The sequence below is a fragment of the Oryzias latipes genome, chromosome 7, assembly GCF_053564925.1.
Source record: "Oryzias latipes strain Hd-rR chromosome 7, Olatipes_Hd-rR_3.1".
Classification (NCBI taxonomy): domain Eukaryota; kingdom Metazoa; phylum Chordata; class Actinopteri; order Beloniformes; family Adrianichthyidae; genus Oryzias; species Oryzias latipes.
The window spans coordinates 31,973,758-31,986,146 of NC_136243.1; the positions used below are offsets into that span (position 1 = coordinate 31,973,758).

A 12,389-nucleotide genomic window follows, 5' to 3' on the forward strand; every position below is an offset into this window, starting at 1 on the left:
TTAGATTTGACTGACGGGTCTCTCAGGGTTAATTAGACTTAAAAATAGCATTTGCTTCAAATGCACAGGTACAAGTTGTGTGTTTGCAGCTTTTGTCATTCACTTCCACATTTCTGTTCAGTGCCAGGCTGAGCCTTTCTAACAGCCATGTTGTTTCTAGCAGCTTAATCGTCCCTGACAACAGCCTAATTAAGAAACGCTCCCCTGGAATTCAGATGCCTGTGCCAACTTACCCCACACTGCTCTTTTTTTCCTCGGATTGCCCCTCTTCAATGGACCCGCTTCTGCCAGCTCTCTGCTTGTTCACAACTCATTAGTGATTTGTTTTATGCTAAAAATTTCTCAACTAATTAAAGACCCGCGGTGATAAAAATTGTGGTTTTTTTCTTGTATTTCAAATGTTCTTATAGCATTTTTTTGTGATGATGGATAAAAGAATTTAAGATTAAAATTGCATTTCTGAGTATTTATTTATTCAAATTGTTGTGAATCAGGAGCAAAGGCTTACTTGTGGGCGGGCGGAAAGCTCCCTTCTCCGCTTGGGAAGGGGGGCCGGGGTTGCCCTGTTTACAACTCAGAGGCGAATTTCTAATGAACTCCTGCTGCTCTGCAGAAACTATGTCCTAGAACACGACAGGTTTTTTTTAAAATTTTGGCTAAAAGCTGCATATTCATGATTAAAAGACCACTGGGAACACTTTGAAAATTGATCATAGAATGAATGGAGAGGGACTTTCAGGAAAAAAGTCATGATAAATATCATTGGTCCGTCATTACTTCATCAGATATGATTCCTCTAAAGCACATATTCCACATCTTTAAACAGTGGGCTCTTTACAGTCCCATATCACTATATCCCCACCTTTACTCATGTTTCAACTGTGAGTTTAAAACTAAAGGCTTTCTTTTTTAAGCAAAATTATCATGTGTGTTCACATGCAACTCTCTCATGAGTTTTCTTTCTTTTGTTCCTATGAAGACATGGTTATTTATGGAGCAATGCAAAAACTACTCAGGCTTTCTCAGCTTTCTTAGTTTCCTGCAGGCGTTTGAATTTGACTCTGCTTTTATGGTTTATTCGCAGCATGGACATTATGCTAAACTGACCATCAGTGACCTGAGAACTATAGAAAATGTAGATCTGAGACCATGCTTAGTGAGATTGCATTATAAATGTTTTAAGCCAAACTTCATCCTTCAAACAAACTTGTTCTCTGCCTCACCAGGAGCTGGACAAGTGCTTTGAGTGTGACTCGCAGCGTCCGTACCACCCTCTTCGACACAGAAACAGCCACCGTATCGAAAATGTGATCTACCTGAGTGATCGCAGCGGAGAGCTCACCTGGTGGCAGTCTGCCAGCGGTGGGTATTTAGAACAGCACACATCAAACGCCCTTATTGTTATCTTCTGTTAGCCAACAGGGTCTGATTGATGTTCAGAAACAAAGTTCTTTAAGGATAGAAATGCATTAACATGTAAAGAATGTTTAAAGTTACATTTAACAACAAAGCTGTTAATAAAAGAATAACTGTGCACTAAAGTCATGATAATAATAGAAATGCAAAAAAAATAAAAGGAACTTACAAAATAAGTTAAAATTGTTTGTCGTGGGTCCCGCCGGGAAATAATGCCGAGGAGCCATGGTGAGAGTGGCCTTTCATTTATTTCAGACCTCGAGCAGCTCCACGCAGGGCACAACAGGTCATGACACCTCCGTCACTCTCTTTTTCACTTCCTATGATAGTCCCTTTTAAATGATAAGCCCCTCCCATTGGCCGTGGCTCTTCATTATTATCCAGGTAACATCACAGGAATCAATCTTACATTGTCCAGCAAGACACTTAAACATAAAATAGATAAACAGTTTGGAAACCACCACCAGCTGACGGTGCCACACCATCACTGTGTTATATTTAAAAACTGAAACACGGTGAGAATTTTATTATTAAAAATATTTAAAGGCTATGTTTTATAAATGGTTTAATGACTGCAGAAACAAGAACAATGTGTACTTTGACTTTGCATCTCTTGCTGGGTTGAAGTCATAAGAAACTGGACCTAATGGCTCTTTTAGGGTCATAGGTTGCAGACCCCTGGATGAAGCGTTTGAGGGGAGCCCTAAAATTTCATTCCAAAGCCAAATATCCCAAACGTTTTGCGGGCTCTGCCTGATAGAGTACTGCCCAGACGTGTACATAAGGTGCCTTTTTTATGTCCAACTGTTTTTGCGCATTTATTTATGGTAGGAAGGTCAAAATCGAGTCCTTTTTTAAGCAAACCGTGTTAGAATCCACAGTTTCTCGTTCTCTCAGAGAACCCACCCTGATCGGCCACAGAGCAGCTATGTGCTGAAACCATTTAGGATCAAGTGCCTTGCTCAAAGACACTGCGGTCAGTCAGGGTGGAGAAAACACTTCCGGGCATCTATTCCACACAGATGCTATCTTTCAAGTTCAAGGTTTAAACGGCAGCCCTCCTGCCATAAGTTAGCCTCATAAATCATCGGGGCGCTCCCAAATTTGCAACTTTTTTATCAAATTTGACAAATTCTTTTGCGTCCTCAGTTTTCTCGAGAGGTTTGCATGACACATTAGTACGAAACTGTTTTAGCTTATTCATGTGTTTCCACACAAAAAGTAAAAAGCCCTAAACTGCTAAATTTACCTGACGATTTTAAAAATCTGCTCTGTCAGGCTACAAAAAACACCCAAACTTCTGTTTTGTGCCTGGATGCAGACATCATCACTCCACTTCTTTTCTTTTGTCTGGCTCTCTTCTATGAACCTGTTTCTGCCAGCTCTGTCACTCATTAGTGCTTTGTGCTTACAGTCACCACACCAACTGTAATTGTTGTAAAGTATTGAAAAAGGCCCAGGGCCATCATTATCTTCTCAGATATTCAGAGAGCTTGGTGCATTCCTCCATACTGAATATAATCAGCTGTGTTGATTCTTTTTTCACCTCTGCACAACAAAGCTTAATTATTTCTTTTCTGAACTTTTATCAGACAGACATCAACATTTTCACACGTTTCTCTCTTGTTTGAACTCTCATAAGTATTATAGAATAAAAAACAAAGATCTGTTTGTGATAAAAGATCACTGTAGATTTTGCAAACTGAACACAGCACGTAGAAGATGGATGGACAAGGTCTGTAGAACAAAGTGAACTGTAAAAAAAAAGAAGAAAGAAAGCAGACAAACAAACAAAATGTGAAGCACAATATAGTGAGCAAACACTGTAAATTGAAGGTTTTCTTTCTGCTTCGCAAATCTGAGGAACAATGTCTGATTTATACGCTTGATAGTGGAGTCAGATGGTTATGGAGATGTTTTTCTTCCTTATGGAGCTTGTTAACCTTTTGAAACTGTAAACTTTTTTAGCGACACCTAAATAAAACACGCTCTTTGACTTACCGGATCTCTTCAACCGTCTATGCAATCAATATGCTGGTTCTGGTGAGGAGAAAAGCAGCTTATCACATCAGCTTTGCTGTGATATAATTTTATAAAAATGAAGAAAATAACAATTCAGTTCATGCTTTTGACACTGCTGGATGATTTCCTCCACAGGTAAGGAGGATGTCAGCCTGAGACTGAATCTGGAGGCTGAGTTCCACTTCACACATCTTATCATGAAGTTTAAGGTGAGCTTTAGTAGAGCTGTACAATGTAAATGTCCATCTTTTAATGATTGTTCTGAAGTGAATTCATGTGGTTTCTGTCTGCTGCCGTCTGTTCCGTCATTTCACTGACTAACTTTTGAAAACTCTCCTAGACTTTCCGACCTGCAGCGATGATCATCGAGCGCTCGGCAGATTTTGGCAGAACGTGGCGACCCTACCGCTACTTTGCCTCCAACTGCACCAGAACTTTCCCCGGCGTACCCGCCAAAGGCTTGCACCACATTAACGACGTGATCTGCGAGGAGCGCTACTCCGACATCGAACCGTCCACTAACGGGGAGGTACGTGGAAAACCGTGACATCTGACCCGGGTCTTATATGTTTTCTGTAGTTGCATGTTTGACACTGGTGTAGAACGGGAAAAAACATTTTTAAAGTAATCGGGTGAAACTTCAAAGAGATTCAATAATAAAGCAGTTTTTAGCTGCCATGTTTATTGTAGCTTTTTTTTTTTTTAAGTTTGAGTCAAAACCCAAATTTCAACCCCTACTTTTTCAAAAAGTGCTATTTATTTTTAACTAGCTGAAAGCTCAACTGGTTTTGACATAATTTCTGACCTCGATTAGCCTGAAATCAAAACAAAGGAGACATTTTCAATTATTGATGCTAGGTGCAGCAACAAATGTCTGCCTTTTGCCCCCAAAAAAAGAAAAAATTAAACTAATAGTAATAAGTAATATAATTTTTGGAAATATGGAGCCAAAACCAGCTGGTTTGTATTTTTTCAAAGTTCAGTCACAGTGTTTATGCATAAATGTATAAGCATAATCTAAGTTAAAGAATTCATAAAATACCAAACATAAAGTAACAGAAAGCTTGAGTTAATTGATTTATTGATTTAGCTTGATTTATTTCTTAATAATTTATTTGAAAGGGACTGGGGGAAAAAAAAGCATTGTTATAATTTCAAATGGAACCGATGCCATCGCCAAAACTAACAATAACAAACAATCAAACAAAGAGACTAAGATTAACACATACAATACATATAATACAGAATATTTATAACAAAACACTAGTAAAGGCTTGGTTGGACTTGGGCCATACATAAAAGAAGATTGTTCAAATAAAAGCTGGGAAATGTTGTCAGACCAATGAAACATTGAGCTCAATTGAACACCGTGATTCATAGAAAACATTTTTTGTATGCCTGCTAAAATATGGTAACTTTTTTATGCAATCAAACAAAAAAACCTAAAGAAGACAGACAAAAGAGGTAAACATACATTTATATATATCAAACTTAGTTAAAATGATGATATTGCTGGGAATTTATTGGAAAATTAAAAAACTAAAATAATAAAATAATTATTAATGCTACTACTACTACTACTACTACTACTACTACTACTACTACTAATAATAATAATAATAAAAATAATAATTATTGTAACATATAAATGTCACAACTGTTTTATAACCCGCCCAAAAATGTGAAATGTATCTTTTGTCTTATTTCCAAACATTTTTCTTCTGTATTTTAGGTCATTTTTAAAGTTTTGGATCCATCAATTCCTGTGAAAGACCCTTACAGCTTGGAAATTCAAGGTCAGTCCCATGACATATAAACTTCTCGTATTGTCAGAACGTTACAAAGTAAAAGTAAAAGGTAAAAGAACCAGGTCCCGAATACAAGCGGTCAAAATGAGCTCCCTCCAATGGGTGGCTGGGCGCTCCGATAGTGATAGAGCGAGAAGCTGGGTCACCTGGAGAGAGTTGGGAGTAGAACCGCCACTCCTCCAAATTAAGAGGAGGAGCAACACCAACGATTTTCAGAACAATCAGGCAGCGGCAGCTGATGTTGGAGATTCTGCCGAAGCCTCCCCGTACATGTGACTGTAGCTTAACAAGAGAAACTGAGTCATAGAATGAAGCTAAATCTAGACTTTTTATAAAACACTTCATGTCAAGTACAGGAAGCAGCAGGTCTGTTACCTCAGGGGTCTAAGCTCCAGCTCCATTAAGACCTCACCCCCCACAGTCTCCATACAGAGCAAAACAACTAAAAAGTCTTAATTTATACAGAGAAAACTGAGGAAGCCTGATTGTAACTGTTCTCAGGGCTTAATGGGAATTCAGGATGGACAGAAAGATTGGAGTAATGTAGAGGGAGGTTGCATAGACATGAAGTTTTAATTGGATTTTGACATCCATGACAAATTTGAAGGCAGTCTCTTATGTAAATAGAATCAGAATATTGTCTTTTTTTAGAATAAAATACAGAATATTCATGTACTATTGCTTCTCATCTCTGCATTTCAGTGAGTTAGATTACAATTTAAGGCAGACGAACACACAGCATATTGTTGTTGTTTATTATCAGGATTCTTCAGTGCTTTAGGTCGTAAGAAAAAGAATAATTCATTTTCTGAAAGAAAATGCGATGATTATAGATGTTTTGTCAAATCTTCCTATTTCTTTCACAGAACTTTTGCGCATCACCAACCTGCGTATCAACTTCACAAAGCTCAACACCTTGGGAGACGACCTGCTGGACCGTCGCACTGATGTCCTGCAAAAGTATTACTACGCCATCTACGAGCTGGTGGTCAGGGGGAGCTGCTTCTGCTACGGACATGCATCAGAGTGTGCCCCGGTGCCGGGAGTCTTCACCCGGGAGAGCGGCATGGCGAGTTTCTGACGCCCGTCACCAGATAAACCGGTTTAGCTTTTGTTTTGTAATTAACCTCTAACTTTGCATACCTTTGGTCGGTCAGATCCACGGTCGCTGCGTTTGCAAACACAACACGGAAGGGCTGAACTGTGAGCGCTGCAAGGACTTCCACAAAGACCTGCCGTGGAGACCAGCAGAGGCAGAGAACCCTCACACCTGCAAAGGTGCGCTGGCAGCCTTCTAGAAAGCATGTTAATGAGTCTGTTTCTCAGTTCTGTGTAAGTGGAGAAGACCCAGATGCAGGCAAAAGTCAAACAATGAGATTTTTTCAAAGCTTTCAACATAGTTAACTGCAGGATGTGAGGGATCTGCACTTTGAAAATACATCCATCCATCTTCTGCTTTCCTTTCCGGATCACAGGGATCAGTCGCCTGTGCCGGCTACTTTTGGGCAAAGGCGGGGTCCACCCTGGACGGGTCACCAGCCTGTTGCAGGGCGGCTTTGGAAATAACTTTAGACATTTATTTCCAGATTGTCCAAAATTGGATCATGGTCAATTCAGTAATTTCCAGTCATTTTCTGAACAAGCCTGGATAATCATACCTCCACCTCTGTGCTTGACAGAAGATTTTAACACCTTTATGCTTTATTTTCCTAATTGGAAACATCGTATTTAATCCAGGGCTCCACTTAATTTTGCATCACCTTAAAAAGAAAAAACACTGAAAAATAAAGGGTTTAAGGGGTCATTTGAAATTATAATTGTTTTTTTGGATGTTAACAAACAACTCCACTTAAATGTTCAAAGAAACACAAAAAAGATGGCTACCTATTTATTCCAAGAAAACCTATGCATGTCGCTGTTTGTGTTTTCTTTCCAGAGTGTAACTGCAACGGTCATTCCAACCAGTGCCACTTTGACATGGCTGTGTACCTGGCCACGGGCAACGTCAGCGGAGGCGTTTGTGACAATTGTCTACACAACACAGTTGGGCGCAACTGTGAGATGTGTCAACCATTCTACTATCAAGACCCCAACAGGGACGTCAGAGACCCACAAGTTTGTCTTTGTGAGTTAGTTTACTAGTGCAAAATACATTTGAATCTCTAAAACACTTTGTCTTTCTTATCATTTCTTGGCAACGCCCTTTGAAGTCCCACTCCGATCATCTTTAGTTCTATTTTCCAAGAGTCTTCAGTGGTCTTTTAATGGTGATTATGCCTTTTTTAGGCAAAACCAAACAACCTGTGTTGTTTTCTAGGACATAGTTTCTGCAGTTTTTGGGGATACAGTGTAGGACGAACAAAACAGGCTGGTGACTGATATGGTGACAAGCACATAAACAAAAAAGGATCATGTCTACGACAGATTGTGGCTTTTCAACTTTTAATTGCAGTGGATCTTATAGTTTTCATGAGCAGGTGAGGTTTTAGCCCAGCCTGTTTTGAGTTTTTTATTCCTGTAATTAGCAATAAAATGTGGAAAGAATCGGAATGAAAAGCATAAAAACAGAACAATTTTTTGTTTTGTTGTGAATACACCAAAAATAAGAATGAAGATCACCTTATTTCTTTTTAAAACTAATATATTTTGTTAATTCAATACGCTTCCACACCTTTGTGGTTTATCGGGTAAGGAACATGTTACACTTAAATAGTGCTTTTAGGTAAGTGCGTGCTACTTCCACGCAGCTCGACCGTTCGGAAATTTACCTGTCAGCGTGTAGTTTGTGTGGGTATTCTATGGCCGTCCTATGGGCACTAGCATATCACATGAACACCCCATGCGAGTGGCATTTGCACGCCATCAGTGAGGGACCGTACAGGTTTTATCAAAATATCCTCAGAATGGGTCTTTAAGTAAATCTTTCTGCGTTGATTCTCATTCAGCAATGCACTATAGGTATAAAAGCAGTCAACTGGACTTGGTTTGTCTTTTATAAAAGGTATTATTACAAGTTTCTAACCTGAAACATGGATGTTTTTAAGTTCATTTCTTGATTTATTTTTTTTTATGTTCAACTTGAGGTCCTTGACCATAACTCATAGCCTGTTATGATGGAATGTCCTCTCTTGAGCGCAGTGTGTGATTGTGACCCGGTGGGGTCATTCGATGGCGGCGTGTGTGACAGCCACACCGACTTGGACATGGGGATGATCGCAGGCCAGTGTCGCTGTAAAGCCAACGTGAAAGGCATACGCTGCGACGACTGCAAAGTGGGTTACTACGGACTCAGCCAGAACGACCCACAGGGATGCCAGCGTATGTATCCTCACCTGTGGAATTAAAGTGGAATTAAATGTATTTGAAAAAGAATGATGTATTATCTGCCTTAAAAATGAGCAGAAACCAGATCAGCTAAATTCTGTTTGTGTGCATTTCTTCATCAGCTTGCAACTGTGACCCGCGTGGCATCATTAGGATGGGAGATCCATGTGACCAGATCAGCGGGGACTGTTCCTGCAAACGATACGTCACCGGACGTTACTGTGACCAGTGTCTGGTCAGTGACACTGACTCCATGAGTTCACGTCTCATGATTTACTCTTTGACATCTTCCATGAATTTTAAACTCATCAAATCATGACCTGAACCTCGTTACCTTCTGAGGATGTAATAACTCTGGTTACAATAACAGAGTTGTTCATCTAGAACCGCTGGGCTGACTCAAACCGGTAGAATTCACCTGCGATTGTTCCTTATGGTTTGGGCTTCTGTGTTTCTGCAGCCTGAATACTGGGGGCTCAGTAACGACCAGTTTGGATGCAGACCCTGTGACTGCGACTTTGGTGGAGCCCTCAACAACAGGTGAAGACTCACTCCATCTTCTGTTCTTAAAGAAAATCATTGTTTCTCACACTAGCGTTTATAGTCATGTTAACCATGAAAATCCTTCAATTTTTTTGTCAGATCATTTTCTCATGTTTGCCTCTAGCATAATGCTGCTTTAGTTTTGGGGATCCTCTTCTAGTTCTGAGGGCGAAAAACTCTGGTTGTCTTATAGTAAACCATTTTAATTTATCATTCCTCCACCAGTTTTCCTGGACGGCTGTATCTTCTTTGCATTAAGTGTGGGAATGGGCAGTAATGCTGCAGCTCAGCTCTGGTTTAGTTTGTCAAAAAAAAAAAAGTATTTCTACAGCTTCAAACCTATGACATTCTATAGATAAAGGAACAAATAGGGATTTTTTTTTTTTCCCATTTAAAAGTTTGGGCTGAATTTCCCTGATCGTCTAATGAAAAGACTGAATGCAGTTACTTGCACGCTCTCTGTGATTTATGACTTTGTCTGGAAATCCCCTTTAACCCCTCCTGGATTTATGCGCTGCAGCAGATACTCCATGGAAATTAGTGCTGATTACTCCTTGGCAAAATTGCTAATTGTTAGGACACAGTCGCTCACACTAATGGACAATCATTTGGATTGTCCCATGGGAGCAGTCACAGTTGTAATTGGCACACTGTCAGTAAATTGTCTAATCATTGGTAAATTAACAATAACTGTGTGTAATCTTTGTCAGAATGGATCAGCTGAGCAATGGTTTTGTGATTGATGAATGGAAGTCAGTGTAATTAGTTTTTATCAAAAGCCAGGATCGGAAATGATATAAAGCTCTAAGTTTTACCCCCCCCCCACACCCCCTTAGGTGCATGATGGAAAGTGGCCAGTGTGACTGCAGAAGGCATCTAATTGGTCGCCAGTGTTCAGAAGTGCAGTCTGGGTATTTCTGCGCTCCTCTCGACTATTACAAATACGAGGCAGAGGATGCTAGCGGTCACTCTCCCAATGACCCTGCCCTGCCGGTGAGTGTAGCTGCACGACACAACATTTATGGTCACTTTTTTTCCTTCAACAATTGCGCTCTAATGTAATTATGTTTGTGGTTTTTGTCTCTTCTGGAAGGCTTCAGGCTTCACAAATTTCACACCTCCATGTTTGTCAGCCAGAAGTTACAAAAAAAAGACTAAAAAATGAATGAAGTTCAAGCTACAAATGTCTAGTGTGTCCGCCAAAATTTCCATCCATGTATATAAAACAGTTTTGCTTCTTAAGATCCACTTTTAGTTTTTGCACTAAACTAAAATGGTAAATAGCGTATACTTGGATACCCTTCTGAAAGGCACTAAGCGCTTTGCAAGCAGAGTCCCGTCTTTACAGTGTCCCTTCTTGGCCTAGGACACATAAACATAGTGCCAGTCTAGGCGGGAACCAAACCTCGAATCTTCGGATCAGAGGTCGACCGCGGAACCACGGCCGCCCCACTATTTAAATGTCAGTAAAAATAGCAATTTGGTTTCCTCAGCATTTTTCTTGGTTATATTCCGGAAAGTCAGCTTTCCTGCTGACTTAAAAACGGCCTGTCAGTCTTAAGGTCGTGTCACACAGCCATTACGTACATTTTGCGCATACTGCAAGAATGAAAATGGGTCATATGTGAATATGCATGGAAATAATGGAAAAAGTTATGGTCATAGCATGAAATTTTCACAGATGTATCATGAATGAACCAGATAAAACCACGGAAGAAGTACAAATAAAGAACACTCAAAACATGAACCGTGCTTTATTATTGCACTGCATATATGCAATTCATTAGTGATTGTGTGTCAATTACACTTATCTTGTAAACCCATTTTTGTGCCTTTCGGGGTCACGGGGCTGCAGGAGTCTATCCCGGCCACTTGAGGATGAAGGATGGGAACATCCTGGACACGTTGCCAGTCTGTCTCAGGGCCACAATCACACAACCTTGCAGACTCACATTCACACCTTTAGAGTAACCAATTAACCTATGTAGCATGTTTTTGGACGGTGGGAGGAAGCCGGAGTCCCCAGAGAAAACCCACGTATGCACGGGGAGAACATGCAAACTCCACACAGAACGGCCCCCCATTGGGGTTCTGTTTCAGGTCCCCCAGCAGGGACTTGAACCGGGTGTTCTTGCTGTGGATGAATGAATGAATGAATGAATGAATGAATGAATGAATGAATGAATGAATGAATGTATGAATGAATGAATGAATGAATGTATGAATGAATGAATGAATGAATGTGCATCAATTATGTCATTTTAACGTGACACAAAAGTTATACATCAGTGGCAAATGTGTGAAAAGTCAATTAGACATACATGGAACAGTCATGGAAAGCTGCAAATTTGCAGATGCATCTTGCAAAAACAATCGCGTAAGATTTACATAATAATTGCATATAAACTACATAAAATACACGTTAACTGCGTAATTCTCAACCAGACAAAAAGTTTGAACAGCTCAGAACTGAATTCACGTAAAGACCTGTCAGGCGAAACCCTCGACATCTGGTAACATCGACGAATGACGAACACAACAAACACTTATGAAGTACATGTGTCACGCATGAATCACGAAAGACCGACATTTTATACGTGGAAAATGTAAGTCATGGCTGGGTGACATGTCCTTTAAATTTATGTAACACTCTTAACTGTAGAGTCTGTCTGCAGGTTGATGTTGCTGTTGTTCTTCCATCAATTTAGCAAAATGTCAGATCATAAAAATTCAGGTTTACTGCTGTTTAGGTTTACTGCAGAGCAAATATGATTCTGAGGATTCAGCAGGGATCAAAGAAAAGGGATTTAGGGATAAATAAATGTCTGGAGGGGGTTTAATGTTGGGTCTGTACTGAAAAAAAGAAGAAAAACTTCTCAGGTACTATACAGTTTTCCTCAAATGCCTTCCTTCATCTGTCAGGGATAGTACTTTGCTTAATAAACACGAGAAAAAAGTCCAAAGGGTCTTTTTCCTGCCACTTTTTTCAAAACTGTCTCTCTTCACTTGGATTTGACGAGTTCAGACAGTCCGTCCCTCTTGCATCACAACCACAGCGATGAGCTGTAACCTTGTTGCGAGGAGACGAGGCATCCGTGCAGATCCATGAAATGACATTTTCTAAATAGCATCTCAGTGTTTCAACGGCTGCTGCTGAGAAACTGAGCAGAAAGTGAGGGCTGTTTTCAAAACCAGCAGGATTAGCAGGACTAAACTGCTCAATACATTCCGTTCACAGGAATCTATTAAGCAGTGGTTTAACTAATTAACCATCAT

General features: G+C 40.0%; 1 protein-coding gene across 2 annotated transcripts in view; it reads left to right on the forward strand.

The window, feature by feature from the left end:
- The window catches only part of lamb2l (laminin, beta 2-like), a 57,541-nt gene that overhangs the window by 25,181 nt on the left and 19,971 nt on the right, over positions 1-12,389 (forward strand). For both annotated transcript variants that reach the window (XM_011476771.4, XM_011476772.4), the window contains exons 4-14: positions 1,227-1,362; positions 3,574-3,647; positions 3,779-3,967; positions 5,171-5,234; positions 6,113-6,315; positions 6,404-6,524; positions 7,183-7,371; positions 8,385-8,564; positions 8,693-8,805; positions 9,031-9,110; positions 9,950-10,106. In XM_011476771.4, the coding sequence (XP_011475073.1) occupies positions 1,227-1,362; positions 3,574-3,647; positions 3,779-3,967; positions 5,171-5,234; positions 6,113-6,315; positions 6,404-6,524; positions 7,183-7,371; positions 8,385-8,564; positions 8,693-8,805; positions 9,031-9,110; positions 9,950-10,106 (1,506 nt within the window). The remainder of the gene's footprint in view (positions 1-1,226; positions 1,363-3,573; positions 3,648-3,778; positions 3,968-5,170; positions 5,235-6,112; positions 6,316-6,403; positions 6,525-7,182; positions 7,372-8,384; positions 8,565-8,692; positions 8,806-9,030; positions 9,111-9,949; positions 10,107-12,389) is intronic.